The sequence below is a fragment of the Pipistrellus kuhlii genome, unplaced genomic scaffold (genome assembly GCF_014108245.1).
Source record: "Pipistrellus kuhlii isolate mPipKuh1 unplaced genomic scaffold, mPipKuh1.p scaffold_m20_p_15, whole genome shotgun sequence".
Classification (NCBI taxonomy): Eukaryota; Metazoa; Chordata; class Mammalia; order Chiroptera; family Vespertilionidae; genus Pipistrellus; species Pipistrellus kuhlii.
The window spans coordinates 42,765,376-42,783,449 of record NW_023425460.1 but is presented as its reverse complement, the minus strand read 5'-3'; the positions used below and the strand labels follow the sequence as shown (position 1 = coordinate 42,783,449).

The 18,074-nt window shown below is 41.0% G+C and overlaps 1 protein-coding gene across 6 annotated transcripts in view; it reads left to right on the top strand.

Moving 5' to 3' along the window:
• FAM204A (family with sequence similarity 204 member A) overlaps nt 1–15,545 on the top strand; it is a 31,957-nt gene extending 16,412 nt beyond the window's left edge. For all 6 annotated transcript variants that reach the window (XM_036439197.1, XM_036439194.2, XM_045582141.1 and 3 more), the window contains 3 exons: nt 2,798–2,887; nt 14,514–14,620; nt 14,915–15,545. In XM_036439197.1, the coding sequence (XP_036295090.1) occupies nt 2,798–2,887; nt 14,514–14,620; nt 14,915–14,966 (249 nt within the window). In that variant the 3' untranslated portion in view covers nt 14,967–15,545. The remainder of the gene's footprint in view (nt 1–2,797; nt 2,888–14,513; nt 14,621–14,914) is intronic.
• Nucleotides 15,546–18,074: the final 2,529 nt, after the last annotated feature.

The window sequence follows — 18,074 nt, the reverse complement described above, 5'->3', positions numbered from 1 at the left end:
GGCTTGAATGCAGGCTTGAGTAACTTACATATTCACATACAGGACACATGATGGACAGATTCCAGCAGCATAAAAACAGTCTGCTGAGTGGTAGGACTAGAGCACAGGGTCCTGCCTGGTGAAGCCCAAGTATATTGTACCCTGTGTGTGCAGACAAATGCCTCCTTCGTTTGTCATTGCTATAGATGACTGTGTGCATAGAGATAATTACCATTCCCTGATTAATCAGTATTTCTCATGAAAAACCTTATTTTTACCCATCGCTGGGTGGTGTTGCATCATTGAGGGCATATGCATTAAGGAACTCACACAACAGAATTTTACCTGTGAACTTGTCATTCCAGCTTTGTCGAGTAGAGGAGCTGGACTATGACCTTACCAGCCATGCTATTTGTAAAGTGCTGTTAGCTTATGGTGTTGGGCGATGGAAATGTTTACATTTCTGTACTAATGTAAGCATTTGGAATGTTAATATCTACTAAAAGAGCTAAAAAAAAAAAAAAAAAAAAAAAAAAGTTGAACATATAAGTGGGATTCCAGGATTTTATTTCTAGGAGAGGGTTTTGGTCATCCAAGCCAATAACTGGTTTTCTTTAAGGAAACAGACACTTAAGAATTAAGTACCTCATTTACCCAGAGCTGTGACCACATTTCCTGACTCCTGACCCTGTGTTTTTTCTACTATGTTATGCCTTCTCCCTAGACGATGCTCCAAATGGCTGGGTAATGGAGGTTGGTTGATGGTGAAGAGATACATTTATAATTTTAGATGATTTATTTTCAGCAGTTTATACAAGTTTCTAGAAGAGGGGAATGTTCTTTGTGACAGTAACTTGTAAGCTGTGGCCCACTCATGGTAGCCAAAGGGAAGTAGCAAGTTGACTGAATAAACAGACCACTGGCTTATTCTTGGGCATTGGTGGTAGAATAGGTTGGATTCCTCTGCTCGCTGACCTGCGTTGTTCTACCTCTGGAGTAAGGGAATGTGGCACCAGGTGATCCCCATCTCAGGGAGCCTACCTAATGGGAGGGACACAGCAGAGCCGCCATGTGGGATAGCAGGACAGACTCAAGAACGGATGCTGTTAGACCAGGTTGCTGAGGTGAAAGACTGGAGAGTAGGTGTGGGTTGAGGTGTCAGGCTACCCCGGAATTTGTGGCACAGGGAAAATTAAAGTTTGGTATTAATGCTTTGTTTTCACATATCTCAGTGGCATTTGAGGAGATACCTAAAGTACTATGTAGGAAGGAGAGGCCATTGTTTTAGTATTTTTTAAGTGAAAATAGTTTATTTTGACTATAAAAAGAAATATTAATGAAAGTGTTCCAGGTGCGGGTACTGAGAGCCTATTATGAAGGGAATTGGGTGCTATTCAAAAGGAGTAAGAAAGTGGTTTCGTTTTAAGCTGATAATGACATGGTATCCGCTTAAGAAAAATAGAAGACCAATTTGGAGATGGTTATAATCTTTCAAACGAGATTATGATGCCCGAAGAAGCACCGAAAGGAGAAACGAGAGACACTACAAAAACAGTTAAATTAAGAGCACGGGATTGGAGGCATTGAAGCCGACTGAGGATTTTATCAGGGGTGACTAATAGGGGAGTCAGCTCTAAAGGAGAACCAGGCACAAGTGAGGAACTTGTTTTTAGATATAATTAAAAAGGAAGGACACTACCTTCAATATGAAGATAACTAGGAAAAAGCTGGAGCTGTAGATCTTGATAAGGTGAAAGGTCAGATGCTTTAAATTATATAGAGATCCAAAGCAGCTTGTAAGAATTAATTGAAGGCCTAGGATTGAATTACTGTGTGAAATAAGAGTAAGAAGAAGGGGTCAATCACAGAAATCGCAGGAGTACTGTCATTAAGGGGCAACCAGAGAGAGGGGGCTTCAAAGGAGGGGATAGAATGAGGATGTAGTTAACATAAAAGATGCTCAGGTGAACGGACAACAGTTGGTGTCTCCTGTGACTATAGAGGATTAAGGTTGGAATGAGATGACATCAGGGCAACCGATGGGTGTTTTAGAAGAGAGAGAAGTGGTACTCACATAAGAAGCAATCAATTTGATGAAAGAGGCGGAGTCATCCCATCTAGTCCCTGGTCCAGAATGGGGGTAAGGGGAGGACAAGCTTGTCTGTGGGATGAAAGAAAGATGAAGAAAAGAGTGAGGGGGTAGAAAATTTAAAGAGCAAGGTTCTGGAGAGCATGAAAGCCGATGAGCCTATGGTGAGCACAGGAGGTGGGATTCGTCTTGTAAGAGAGACGATTCTTTCCTGGAGGCAGTAAGGAATGAAGAACAGAGTACCTGAGGATAACTCTTTTTGAGGTGGATGACGGGAGGTTGTAGAAAGGACATACATATCCTTGGTTCTTCCCCTTCCCCCGCCATGGGCTCCCATAAAGTGGGGGGTAGAGTTCCAGTCTGCAAAGGAAGGAGGCGGGGTTGAGGGTGTTTGGAGTAATGGAAAAGACCTGTAACAGTGTTGGGGAGGAATGTGGAGTCTTTCAAGGGAGAATTGAGAGCCCACCCAGCTGAACTTGATAAATGGCTTTCAGGGAAGCCAGTGAATTGAGTTATTTGATTTTCTCTGACATTGCTGAAACACCTAGATGTGAACGTAGTGGAAAGAAGTGGTTGGGAAAGCCTAGACAAGATAAGATGTTGGAGGGCATTGAAGGCATTGCTTAGGTCAGTGGTTCTCAAACTGGAGCCTGCTCCACAGTCTTTGCTGGCAAATGCTTGTTTGCCTTTCTTTTCTGCCTTTAAGTTTCAGGTTTTGTGTCTTTCTAGTCGGGCCTTGAAAAGAGCATAGACCAGGCTGTGGACGAGTGGAATATTGAGAAGGCCGAGGAGCTCAGCAACCAGCTAGCTACCCGAGAGGTACGTCCGACTTTTCTTATTTCCAAATTTTCTAAAATGAATGAACATTTTCAATGATCATAAGAAAGTTCAGTATTCAGGTATTTGACCTATGATTTTCCTTCCAGTCTATTTTCTTTCCTCTTGTTCTGCCACTTATTTACAAATATTTTTATTTAAGTCTAAAACTTACGGTGGAAATATAAGTTCAGAGACCTTTTTGCCCCTTATGATGAAAAGGCTAGTGGCTAGCTTTCTTTTTCTGTTTGCATCATTTACTCCAGGTTAACTCTCCAGGAGAGTTACATATAACTCCGTGTGTTATAATGCTACATCTCTCAATGTTATTCTAAGCCTTGCTCCCCAGAACGCATTCTTATTTTATATTCTTCACATTTTCCTCAGCCATAAAGAATTTTCAGTCTTTTAAAAAAAGATATAGTTTATAGTATAAAACTAGTAGATCATTGAATATTCTTTTTGCACCTTCTGGGGGGAATCACTGCTAGGTGTTGCTAGGCAAGGGCACACGTAGAATAAAGAGCTCATATTGGCATGTTTTATTGTTGCTATTGTTTTGAACATTTTTTGTCCTTGCTACTATAGCTTTCACTTTTAGCATCTCTCCCCTTTCTTCATTTTATTCTTAAGCTGTAACTGCTCCGTGGGGTTTGAGTATGTGGGCAGCATCATCAGTCATCTGTGTAAACAGTTGGCCGTGTATACTGTTTTCTTACTCACCTGCAGGTGAGCGTCTTCTCACAGACTACTGATGAAATTACTATTTTAATAAATTTTCCGACGGAAATACTATTTCACTCTCACATCATTAGATGTCAAAATTCTATTGATGGCTGTTTGTTTGATTTCTCTTTTTGGCTGCCAGCTAAGTATTTTGCGAGGTTTGTATTTCTATGCAGGTAAAAAACCAGTCCAGTAGTGAGGGTTAGGGGTGTACAAGTTATCCTTCTTTCCTGAAGCTTCAGTGACGCCCTGGGAGGGGACAGGCCACCTGTGGCTGCGTGTCAGGCAGCGGCTGCTTGTTCACTCCCCCTGTCTGCCTCTCCCGTGCTCCTTGTGAGCGTTTCCTTTCTCTGCCCGCGGAGCTGCTCCTGGCTGCACAGCGTGCTCCTCAGAGGCTTCAGAAACAAGTGTGTGTTTCCTTGAAGGATATTCGGTTTCTGGTTTTGCTTTGTCAGACTGCTGTTTTGGAAGTGGGAATTGTATTATACAGACTAGGTGTTTTCTATTTTAAGGGCTGTTATTTTCTGTCACACTTATGACAAATGCGATTGCTATAGGAATACTTGGTATTTTCAGCATTTGTAAGGATAGTAAACATTTTTCTCAAGTGCTCTTTTTACTTTCATACAAATATAATCCTTTGTTCTACTACAATAAATTAAATTTATTTAGTATAGGGTTAGAGGATTCTGATTAAAGAAGACAACAATTTGAGTCCTATTCTTGTCTTTGTATAAGTGGGAAAACATCTGGAAGGTGTTTGCTGTTTAGACATAGACATTGGAAAGATACTGATGCTATGTTAATTAAGTGCCCGTGAAGAATAAAGTAATCAAGATGGAATTTCTGAATAAATAGTTTGAGATTTAATATTTTATATTTATCCCTTGGCTGTCGAACACCGTGGCGATGAGAGATGGGATTTGAGAAGGTGGTAATTGTGGGTTGGGACAGAAACCCTTTGTAATTAAGTGCACACATGCGCGGTGAGAACCCTTTTGGAAATCAGGTACGTTAGTTTTTAATCAGGAGCATTTTCTTTTTTCAAGAAGCGGTGACTGGGGCCAGCTGATAAAGCCTTTGCTCAGAGGCACAGGTCCCAGAGTTCTTTAAGCCTTTTCTAACCATAATAAGTGAAACTAATTTTTGATGTTTAACATTTATCGGCCTGTGAAACCAATAGGGCAGGACCAGTGCTGAGAAAAACGAAGCCAGAAGTAGAGCCATGTTTGGGGATGGGCCTTGAATACAGTTCCTCAAAAACATGCCAAAATAAGGCTGTCAGTGCTTGTGGTTGTGACACAGCCAGCGCACATTTTTCCAGAATCGCCTTTCCTTCAGTTAATGGTAACCTAAGGATGTCTGTGATCTGAATTTGTATGGAAAGAGGTTCAGTGTCTAAAGCCTAGATTGCGCTATTACCTTTGGTTTTGCCCTGTGGTAATGCTGCTTTGGGACTCCATAGAATTACGGAGGAGAGAGGAAGCAAAAAATATACTTGGGTTTGCGTCATACTGATGAAACTGTTTAAAAAGTTGTTTTTTAAAAAAATACTATTTGTACACACACACACACACACACACGTATTTGAGCACATTTGTGGCTTGTTAACCTCAAGCCTGACTTGGAAGTGCATTCCATTCATTATTGTTAGTGATCCTTTGAAAGTGCCATCCTCTGGTACTAATATGCAAGTATTGATATTCACATCTTTGTTAAGGCCTAAAACCTTCCATTTGGGGTACTGATACAATGCAGGCCAAGGCAATGACTTCCACCATTAGTGCTGTTGGACATTGTATTTTTTTAGAACCTAATCAAGGTCTCACAGTATAAATGATAAAAATATCTCATTTTAATAGATAAAAATACTACATTGGCAGTATGAATTAAATTAAGAATTTTATTTTTTATTAATTTTTTAAAAATAGACTACTTAAACGTTTGGATTCTAAAACAGGTAAAATTGATATTGAAATAATAATAGTTTGTTAATATTTAAAATAACAAAGGTAGAAATGGCCTTTTAAAAAATGTTTGAATTGATTGAGTTATATTTTTTCCTAGCTAAACAAATTAAGTGCTCTCTTAAATTTAGGCAAGTTATTGATTTAGAGCATAAAACTCTGTTTTTAGAGCAGTTCCCTAGAATATCTGAAGGCATTCTCATTGAAGAGGGGTATATATACATTGAAGGGTAGTTTCTGCCTTTTGTATGAACAGCTAAGAAGTGGTCCTTCATCAGAAATGCTTCGGATGCCAGAGGGCTTATTCTAGCTTTCAGAATTTTCCCAGGACAGTTCACTGTTAGGCTCAGTTTCCCTACGAGGATTCTGGCTACAGTTCGCTCTTTTTATTCTGGTTTAGTCTTATGGTGATGTATTGGTCTAGTAATAATTAATGTCGTTTTCTAATACTTTTTTAAATCGAATTTATTTAAACAATACAACAAAATTTAATCAACAATATAGTTGCTGTTGTTTTCTACTACTTGTGCCCAACGCTCAGGAAGCATTTTAATCCCTCTGTTGTAAAATTCTTGTGATTTTGATGCAAAAAATTCGGTCAATGCATTTTTGAGGCATTCTTCATTATTAAATTTTTTTCCAAGAAGAAAGTTTTGCAGAGAACGAAACAAATGGTAATCGGAAGGGGCAATATCAGGAGAATTTGCAGGTTGAGGGAGAACTTCCCATTCCAACTGGCACAGTTTTTCAGCAGTGATTCTTGCAGTATGCGGTCATGCGTTATCGTGGTGAAGAATTACGCCCTTCCGATTAATCAGCGCGGGTTCTTTTTCTCTTAAAGCTTGGGCTAACCTTTCCAATTGGGCACTATACACTGCACTTGTAATGGTTTGGGTAGATGGTAAAAGTTCATAATGAAGAATTCCTTTAAAATTCTACCAAACACACAACATCACTTTTTTCGCATGCAAGTCAGGTTTTGGCATGGGCTGCGGAGCCTCATTTTTGTCCAACCATTGAGGCCGCCTTTTCAAATTAACATACAGCACCCAATCTTCATCTCCGGTAACAATTTGCTCTAAAAACGGCAAACGGTTTTGACGAGAGAGGAGCGAACTGCAAATTGTGACTCTTTGATTACGGTTGTTGTCGGTCAACTCATGAGGAATCCATTTTCCAAACTTTTGGACTTTGCCAAGTGCACGCAATTGATTGGAAATTGTTTTTTGTGAACAATTTAAAGTTGGCGCAAGCTCTTGTTGGGTAATTTGAGGATTTTGCACCAAAAGAGCTTGAAGAGCTTCTTGATCAAAATTGGACACACGGCCTCCACCACTCTTGTCATCTAACGAAAAATTTCCCTCGCGAAATTTCTCAAACCAACGCTGGCATTTTCTGGCGCTAACTGCATCTTGACCAAGAGCACTACAGATGTTTTTTGCAGCCTCACTTGCTTTTCTTCCTAATTGGAACTCGTAAAGCATGCAGTGCCGAATATGCTCTTCATCCGCCATCTTCTTAGCCCTAGTTTTGCAACAAAAACCAAACCAAACACAAACTTTTTCAAGCAAACCTTGTTAATTGCACTTCACACGTTCTGTAGATATCACGTGTTTGAAGGTTATGTCAATACAAGTCAACGCCAAGCAAGATTTTAAACGAATGTTTGAAAACGACATTAATTATTACTAGACCCGATACATGCCATGCTGTCTTGATGGAATAAGAGCTTGAATTACTGCTCCCTCTTTCAGACTCCCCTCTCCCCCAACAAAACAAAAACAAAATAGGTTTAGCTATCAAAGTACATGAAGCATTGTCATATCTAGAGTTCATAATTGAAACATTTGTTTACATTTTTGGAACCGAAATGCTGCCAAACTTGGTAAGTTTAAAGTCACTTCCCATCAGTGCTACTTTTAGAGCTCTAACGTTTTAGGAAAGGTGTTCACATCACGTGGAAGAAGATGAACTGAAAGACGTACTACAATGAAGGAAATTTTGTGTTTGAAACCCTTTATTCTGCAATCTAGAATTCTTCCTATTTTTGTGAATGGGTAGAAATATCTTAACAACCATCTTTTCAATATAAAATAATTCAGATATGAAGCTGAACATATATTCCAGTTAGCTACTGTAAGAACCTGTGACTTTATGAAGAATGGTAGGTACTTTCCATTTTCTTAATTATTGTGATTTCTAGCCACTGAAGATTGTGTAAGCAAAGTAAAAGTGTATTAAATATTGCTCATTTGAATATATTAAGGATTTAAAGTTAAATATCTCCATTTCATTATTTTTGTAGAAACAACATCATTCTGTTAATCTATTAATAGTACCATGGGTTTATATGAAGAATGCATTATTTCATTATAAAGCCATCTAATGCCTGCTATATATATATTGTATGGCCTTCTTTGAAATTTTACTACTCTGCCTTCTGTCGTGTTTTTTTTCTCTTTGTATTTAGACAGTAGAGTTTAGGGCCATTTTCTTTGTGGTACATGTCACCGCTGAGCAGTGGGAGAGAATACAGGACTTGGGAGAGAAAAGCTCGCACTCGTTCAGTAAGCTTCTTTCTGCTGGTCAGCAGCTCAGTCGGCTACCTGGGCAAGTTGGGCGCTCTCTGCCCCCTCGGGGGTATGTGTCTGTTAAGGATCATCTAGAACTCTCTCACTTTCACTAACTTTGGTTGTCTCAGTGGCTTTTTAGTTCTTCTGTGTATCGTTTTGTAGTCTGCTCATAGAATGGGGGCCTTTTAAATGGTGATTTTAATACCTTTGAAGCCTTGTTTTTAGGAGTAATTCCGTTATCTCATCTAGATGAACAATTAGCACAGTGTACGAAAAATAAACTATTCCTATGCAGGTAAGGGAAGACTTCATTGAATTCCTTTACATTGAAGTTCAACATGTGTTCATGCTCACTGAAACGTTGTGTGTAGCCTTGGAGTTGGAGCATTTTAACATGGCAAGACAAATATGGCACCGAGTGGTGGGTTTTCCTCGCAGGGTTTTGGGTGAGCTGGCTCAGATCCATTGCATTGAGGATGTCTTCTTTTAACCTTTGGGGTTTGAGTGGATGATCACCTAGGATGGTGTTCCTTATGCTCCCTTTTCATTATGTTTATCTGTGCTTTTAAAAAACCTTAAGAAAAGATTTCAGATGTTACAAGTCTAATTAAAGAGACAGACAAAGCACAGTTTATACTGTAGATTTTTTCTGCAGTTCAATTAATCAGCATGTTTTCTCTTTTAATTAAAACCATTTTAGTAAATTAAAGCCCACAGCAAAACACATATATAATTTGTTTGTAATTAGCTCTTAATTGGTGGTAGTTGAAGCTTAGCACCCTCGGTTTCTTTCTTCATGATTGCCATTTTATTAGCAGCCAGTCATTAATTAATCTTTTTCTAATTAGCTTATAAAACTGTTGATGGCACATTATTGTAAATGTGATTTTAAGTTCAAAGCTTGTTAATAAGCTTTCTTACTTAGAAGAACAGAGATAAAGAAATTGCTGAAAACAGCACCACAGTTCTTTTTTAAAAAACTGTCTTTTTTATGGGGAATGTGTAAAGCATCTAACAGCTTATGGTTAATTTTTTAATGCTTTTTCCCCCTTATGAATGGATAAGTTGCTTGAATATAAATGTCTATATCCAGAAGTAATTTCAATAGTATAACATCTTTTCTCCCTCCTTTGGAGTACTGTAATCTACTTATAATTTGAAGCCTTAATAATCATCATTAAAACAGGTGTTATATAAACTCTTGTACTATGAAATTGAAGTTGATTATATGAATCAAAGTATATCTTCTCACACGAGCCAAATCACGGGCCAAATCCATTTTTTAACTATTGCAAGGTGAATCATATACACACACATATACACACAATATACAGTATATGGTATTTGTGTATAATAGATCTTTATGATGTGTTTTAAAAACAGGATTTGTTGGGTTATACTTAGAAATAAAAACCATTTGGGTTTAATTGATATGAAGGTGTAGGTATTAAATAATAGGTGTTTGTGCAGTTGCACATGCACGTAGATAGAGGTGGTACACAAACTTGCAAAGCTGTGCATCCACAGTTTTAGATGACAATGCAATGAGGCTATTTTCTGTAATAGAGAGGAAATGATTTGATGTAAAGTCTGAGAGTAAATGACTCGCTATGGTGGATCTTGTGTGCTATCACCAGAGCTCCAGCATCCCAGGTCTGACCCTGGAGAGGACGGTACGGGTCCCGATGCAGACATCCAGAATTTACCAAAGCACTCACCATATTTAATTAGCCACGCCGTCGTCTTTATTGAAATAAACTACCAGTTTTATAAAACTCTTTAACTGCGTGGCATTCTGAGCTGTTTTATCAATATTAGTGCAAAGTTTTGAAAGCTATATAAAAAAATACAGTGTTATAAATCATTGGAAGTGCTTTCCCCCCTTATTTGCTTTTTGAACTTTGCATGTTATTTCAACTTTAACGGTTTCTTTGCTTGTTTATAAGGCGGCATTTTAAGGTGTCATGGAAGAGACTAGAAAGGGATAGCTGACAAGGAAAAAATTAAAAATTGGATAAAAAGTAAATGAATAATGTCATATTACCAAAAAGATGAGAGGCTAATTTGTGCCGACTTTTTGCTAATTTTGTTCAAGCCTCAAAATGAGGAGCTGTCACCCGCTCTGTGTCGCGCTGATGACAGTGCCAATGATCCATGAAATAAGCTGCCGCTGGCTTTGTTCTGATAAGAATGAACAAATCTGCACAGTGTTCGGCTCCCAGAATCTCATTTTCATACTTGCATGCAGGCTAAAAGAAATAAGCTGTTTGCAGACTTGATTAATCAGACATTGGAGGGGTTTTTGTCTCTTTGATCTCTTTCGTCTCCTAGGTAACTTGCTTGACATTAATGTTGAGCTTGAGTAAAGACAATCAGGAATTGTCGACCAAACTGATATAAAAATTAAAGACCTTGACACTTTAAGTACTCCAGTAATGGTTCCGCTTTACTTCAGAAAACATCTGTTTTCATTTAATTAAAGAACAAAAGAGAACGGCATAAATATTTTTCATAGAGACCTATTATTTCATAAAAAGTTAAAGTATGATAATTGGTATTTTTAAGTAAGTGCCTTGAAAGTACTCAAAAGGGAGGAAAACTTTATAAATCTGTTACAGGCTAGTAATTTTGAGATGAGGAAAATATTTTATGGAACGGATAAGAAGTTTTTACAGTTGGGTTAGATTAAGCTGTTTGAATCAGATGCTTCAAATGATTATCAGCAAACTCCAGAATGGCAAGGTTTAGCAAGAAAAACTAACCCGATTTTGAAAGTGTCTTTTAAAAATCCCTACTATGTTACAAGATGTGCCATTATATCTGTTTTACAACCCAGTATGATTTACACATGCTAAACCTGTAAAATTGAAAGGAATTAAAAAAATGTCGCGGAGCATTTGCTTGAGGTTATGCAGACGCTTTTACAAATCTTCCAAGTGGCTGTAAAGATGAATGCCTCAAGGGTCCAGCCAGGGCCCTGCTTTTCCAACCAGCTAAAGCCCTTATCTTAAATCCAAGCAAAGTACCATTAATCTTTTTGAAAGACCTTTTATGGCTTTTAATATATCCCAAATTAGAACATTTTACACCCTTGGTTCCTGAAATATGGTGATAAAAAGCCTTTAGAGCTTAATTTTCCTTACCGCTTGCTCTGACCAATTTGCAGTTCTTTGTGATAATGTTTAGACACCTTAATTAAAATGCAGCAAAATATTGGATGTTCTATATGGAAAATGCTGATACTTCGGCTACACATACAAGAAATTCTGTATATATTTTTATTCATTAAAAGAATTTTTCTTCCCACATTGTGTTGCTATAGTTATCTGATGAGCCGAAGCAGTTTTTTAATATAAAAACTATTGACCAGGCTTTTGTGATGTTTACTTGGGTATGAAGATGCATTTTCCCTTTTTCAGGCGTGAAGGGGGATTCCGGTTGGCCTGTATCATTTGTTTGTAATACTGAAACATAGCACGATCTTCTCTTCTCTCTGGAGCCCGGGGTAGTCACCTTGCCTGGGAAACATGCTGCTCTCAACACTCTTCCACAGAAGATTTTTTATTCTTCTGCATGTCCAAATAGTCCCCCTCCTCATACTCTCCATAGGAATAAGTGAAACGTTTATTGTAAGCACATGAATGACAGAAAATTGATATAAGTTTTAGAAAATAACTTGGTCACATGGCTAAAAGTACATGGCAAATATGTTTTGGGTCATTTTTATTTCATACTCAAAAAGTATAAGCTCAGTTTCAATACAAGATGAACTAGCTGAGTGGTGCTTTGGTTGGGGAGTTTATTTGGCAGAATTTGTGTTTGATATATAATGCATAGGAATATAGGTAAGTAGACAGATACGGAGTTCTGGGTTTTGCCCTTTGGAAGTGGGGACAGGGAAGAGACTGAACACTCACGGGGATTGCCCAGAGTGCATCTGGGTCACAGGCGGCAAGCTGCGTTGGCGGCGGCGGCCGTTACTGATGCACTCACTGCCCTCCCAGCTGCCCTGACCAGAGGCCTGGGAGCAGAAATGAGTGTGTCACTTCTGGACGTAAGCTGTGGGGTGAGACCCTGTGGCCGGCTCTTCCTCTGCCACTGTGAACTGGGCTCGGAAGCCACACGCTGAGTCGCAGGCACCACACGGGGGAGGAGAGCCCTGCTTGTCCACTGACTTTAGTGAAACGAGAAAGCAGAGTTCAGCCGGTGAGGGGGGATTCATTTGCTACTGCAGCGTTGACTAGCCATCCTCCACAGCTTCCTTTCCTCTTCGGGATTCTTAGCCTTCGCCAGTTGACTTAGATGAACTTTTCTCTGATAAAGAACTGAAAGTGAAAAGAGAATCGCGAGAACAGGCCCAGTCCTGAAGCAGTGTCCCTGGCAACCCCTCTCCCAGCCCCCAGTTTGAAATGAGCCCTTTGCCCAGGGCTGCAGTTCTGTGCCTAAAACAGTGCCCGGCAGAATAATGCATTTGTGCCCTTATCATTGTCAGATGCCTGCCAACCTTGTGAGACGGAGTGGTGGCAGGCTTGGTGCTGCTAGTGTTGGCTTGAACTTTGAGAAGAAACTGGCCTGCCTGCTCCCGCGGGCTCTCAAGTCTCACTCCATCTTCTCTTCTCCGTGGACCTTCCTGTTGGTGTGACCACTTCCACACCTGCCAGGTTGCTTCTGTTGGTTCCTGTGGACTCTCCTCAGCTGAAAGATCAGCTCTGGTTTGGCTCTGATTTAGAAACCCCTGGCAGGCTTGATTCCTCCTCCTTCGTTTCACCCAAAGAAACTTTCCAGGATCAGCTGGAAGAAATATCAGGCTTGCCGGACCGCAGTGCTAACTGGCCTCTCCTTACCCATGCGCTCTCAGCCACCTCCTGAGGCTCATTGTTGGCAAACAGGTCACTAACATGTGGGCTTCACTAGTTGACTTTAAGTGGCGGCCAGTCCTTTCTGCTCTTGCTTACGTCTGCTGCTGCCCACTAACAGGCACAGGTTGTGGAGTACAGGGATGAGAAAGGAAGAAACACCAGAGGTCTGGCTTTGCTGTTTAGCCAGGTTCTTATGGACGCTTTGGAGGCGTCCACATAGACAGGCGCTGTTAGCTCCGAGCACCCAGACTGGATCCCATGCTCGCTCGTCCTGAGACACTCCTGACAGCCCTGCCGCCGAGCTGGCAAAGTGGTGTGGTGCCCGTAGAAGCTGGGGAGCTGGAGCGGCAGAAGCAAAGACTGGTGCCGAGTTAGAGAAGACCAAGTGGGAGAGGAGGTTTCTTTTTTTATTTTTTTAATATATTTTGATTTTTTTTACAGAGAGGAAGAGAGAGGGATAGAGTTAGAAATATCGATGAGAGAGAATCATTGATCAGCTGCCTCTTGCATACCACCCACTGGGGATGTGCCCGCAACCAAGGTACATGCCCTTGACCGGAATCAAACCTGGGACCTTCCAGTCCGCAGGCTGATGCTCTATCTATTGAGCCAAACCGGTTTCGGCAGGTTTCTTTTTAAAAAAATGTATATTTTGTTATTGATTTCCGAGAGGAAGGGTGAGAGAGAGAGAGAGAAAGAGAGAGAGAGAGAGAGAGGGAGGAACTTCAACGATGAGAGAGAATTGTTGATCGACTGCCTCCTGCAGGACCCTACTGTGAATTGAGCCTGCAACCCAGGCATGTGCCCTGACCAACAGTGACCTCTGAATCAGTGAATCCAACAGTGACCTCTGGTTCATAGGTCGAGGCTCAGTGACTGAGCCATGCCAGCCAGGCAGGAGGTTACATTTTGGTTAGACCTCATAGGTCTGGCAGATGGATGTGAGGAGGAGTATGAATTGAGGGACCAGCAGAGGGAGGATCATAGCACCTGTGGTCCTGGTGCTCAGCCTTCTCACCTGTCTGTGAATTAAAAGCTGTTGCCCCTCATACCTGTGGGTCATTAGCTTTCCCATATTTTATTAATGACATCTGTGACTTACAGTCAGAGCAGCTGATCAGCATGAGATACCTGGTGTGACCATACCGCGTGGCTGTAATTCTGGCCCTTAGCGAAGAAACGTGGTGTCTGTCAGTTTGCAGTCTCACCGGAATAACTGTTTGGCCTCCTTTCTGCTGAGATCGCTGCAGATTCTCACCACGACCTCTGTGGGCCCTGGAGGGGCCTCCGTTTGGGAAGCATTTCCACCCAGTGAGGGATCTGGGGGAGGTAGAGGGCCGCATCAGTGTAGCCCTACAGTTTGGTGGTTCAAGGAGTCCAGAGCATATGAATTTCTCATTTCTGGGCATAGCTTTCTTACCCTCGAGTCCTCAAGTATTTGTAGTCTTGTATTAGCTGGAATATTTATTTTCACTTTGCATTTTCTTTTTCTTCTAATTCTTAGCTTGGTGTGAAAATTGCCAAAGCGATTGCCTGCGATAACTTTGTAAAAGCCAAAAAGGAAGTTGAAAATTCACAGGCTGCTCGCAAGAAGAAGAAACTTGCGTGGGGGTAAGTTTACGGCTTTTAGTGGTGACGCTGCTGGCTTCCTAGAAGCGAACACATCCTGGGACAGGCTTTATGGGCCCAGCGTGTGTCATTGCTGCCCACTGTATTCTGTGTACGTGTGCTGGATGTTTGTCAGGTTGTAAACGAAGAGGCGCTGCTTCATCCTGTTCGATGTGTGTTTTGTAATCAGTGGAGTACGTGGACATTTAAGTTTGTTTTACTTTGGCACTTAGTGAGCACGTTACTTTAGTGAAATATTTTAGAAAGAAATTGAGATGTTTGTGTTCTTCATTTTAGATTTGAAGCAAAGAAGAGATGGGAAACCAAAAGCAACATGGGCTACATGTAACTTCCCAGAGTTCATGACAGCATGCCTTTTCCTGAGTTTTCATTGCTCACAAGACTGATATTCCTGCTTCTGTTAAACATGTCAGGAAATTGACGGAAGAAGGAAGAAAACATAAGCGTAGCATTTGGAGGGTGATCATCAGTCCTTTTCCAAAGAGTTCAGCCCATTGAGGTGAATGGAATGGAGGGTTGTATTACAGGAGTCTGAGCCCACGTAGAGGGGAAGAGCGGCTTTATTTATTATTTATAGAGACCTGCAGGGTAATCGATTTCACTTCATCCGTTTGGTATAGCACAGCCGTTAAGCTCCTTGTACTTTCTTACCTGTTCTCAGTGGAACTGGACTCATTCTGGAATTGTCATTTCAAGATTGGCATTTTTGTTTATGATGGATTCGTCATAAGTGTAAGAAAATGTCCATTGATAGTCTTGACAAATGACTTCATCTTCCTGTTTTAAAGAGTAATGATTGGTTCTTTATTGGGTGCAGTGGAGTTGATACTTGACAGTCACATAATAAAAGCAATTGGTTGGTTTTAGTGGACCTTCAGATACAATGTCTCAATAAAAAAAGACAGCACGTAGTGTTTGGAGGATGATTGAAATTCAGCACTTGCTGGAAATGTCTTCCTAAATCTCTCAGCCCAGCCATGTCATTCCTTAAATTATGAGATGATTCTTAGAAGCGAAATGGTATAATTATATTAGTATGTTATAACTCAAGACAATATAACTGAACCCTCTAAGAACCTGGTTTGATTGTTTTTACTCCGCTCTCCCATTTTCCTTAAAAGATGGTGCATTAATGAGCTGACAGAGAATAGTTGCATGGGAAGTAGACTTTATCATGTGTGGGTCGGAGTCCTCGCTAGAAGGGCCTTTGAGAAACCATATGACCAGCTGTTGACACGACCACAGCTGGAGGCTGGGAGTCTGGCAGGCCTCTGGTGGTGTGGGCCTCCCTCCTCGGGCTCGGTAGAGATAGATACAGAACTGCAAACGTCCTCTTCTTGATAGTATAAATTTAGGAACATAATTCTATTAACGTTATTTTTAGATTTATTGTAGTAACAGAATTTCACTAATTATTGGTGTCATTTTCAATGTTTTACCTATATTCTGGAATAAGTTGCAATTTTAGAGAACGAAAATCCTATCTTGCTTCCACTTAGGTGAGAAAAGCCTGTGTAGAGAAAGCAGGATTTAGGATATTGTTTATCTATTTATAGAATTCATCATGAAAGGTGTGCAAGACCAAATATTGGAAAGTGTTACATTTTGTGATTTAATATTCCCTGTTGCACTTTGTAGATACAATCTTATACTGCTTACCTATAGCATCTCATTTTAAAGTCCTAATAGGTGAATATAAGCTTAGAGCACAGGAACCTTTCCTTTAAGAAAAAATTGGCCACCCAGGCCCGTGGTTTTGCCTGGAACGTTAAAGTGCTCTTGGGCAGGGCTAGTGTAGACTTCTCTCACCCGGGCTCCAAGGCAGGCATGTCCCCTCCCCGCCTCTGCCTCCGCCTCCTTGTTCTCTCCCTACCCCTCCCTGCAGCACCCACTCCCTGCAGCGACCCCTGCAGCGGGTCTCCCCGTCTGCTCACGCAGAGGCCGTGCCAGATGGGCTGCTTTGGGGTGTCTGATTGGGAGCCGTCCTCAGCCTGTCCCAGCGCCAGCGCTTGTCACCCCGCCCCTCTGTCTAACGTGGTGGGGCATCTGAATTGAATTGGAGGCATTATGGCAAAGTCAGACACAGTGATGGAGGCATGAAGTAAGGGGAGCCACAGGCCATCCATGCCCACTCTCTGGGGGCCTGGGATTTGAAAAGCTCCAAAACATGGTATAGCAGAAGGGGGTGGCGTGGCGTGGGGGTGGGAGAGAAGGGCTTAAGGAGAAGGGAGGGACCTGTTGACTGGGGTTCGCCCTGCTGGCACGTCATTTGGATCCAGATTTACTTTATTATCTTTAATTTGAATTAGACATTTTGCTCATTAAAGTGATAAAATGGGAACATAGAGGACACGTGTTGCCTAAAAAGGGAGGACATTTGTCCTCTTCATCTGGTCACAGAAAAATAAGGGTTCTCTCTGGATCAGTAACATCACTTCCTGGGCTCGGACCCGTGCATTTCCTACCCCTGGAATACCCGAGCCAGGTTAGCAGTGTAACTGTCAGTCATTAACTGAGATGAATACTTTCAGGCCATCAGGATGGCGGTAACGTAGCTGATTTATTAACTACTCGGGGCTAAATAGCTCGCGGAAGAGCAGTAATTTTGAGCTTTGCGGCCGGGCTGGCTCTGCCGGGGTAGCTGGAGTGCGTGCCTGTGTGGGAGCCCGGGGATGTGCCCAGCAGTCTCCTCCTTTCACCAGCAGGAGCGTTGGATGTGTAATCTCAGGTTTGCTATAATTAGTTCTGATGACAGAGCTAAATGCCCTGGCCAGGACTATAAATCAGCAGTTAAACAGGTTTCTGCAACTGATCATAAATCGCAGGCTCCATATTTTAAACCCACTTTTTTTTTTTTTTTTTTTTTTTTTTAAGAGCTCAGGGAGGGGCAGGCCAAGGACAGGATTAAAATGTTATTTGAACTTGGATTCACAGCGTGGAACCTCTCGTTTCAAATCTTACTGATCTCTCTGATTCCTTTTGTCTAGAATGTTATCTTTCAAATATTTCAACAACTGAGGTTGATATTTAAATAAGATTCCAATTGTACATCTTTTTTTTTTTTTTTTTTTTTTAAGAAGTTTAGGAAACCATGTGATGTTTGTTGGACTCTATTTTGGAAAAATAACTGCTTGAAGCCTAGTGATCCAGCTCAGAACCAACTGAAACAAGTCAAGCTTTCCCGTGTGGGCAGAAGCTGCTTTTATTTTTAGGATCTGGCAGATCAGTAAATGCTTTTCATGACAGTTGAATAGTTTTTCAAGCCAACTGTTTATTCATTGGCTTAAAATTTACACTCTGCTAAAGTCTTCACTCTGACTTTCCTGAGGCAAATAGTAATATTTGGACAAAATATGTACTGGAAAATCTTTTTCCAAAACCCAATGTAGATTGCTATGTGTGGCGTTGGTGCCTTCTAACGAGGTAACGGATCTTA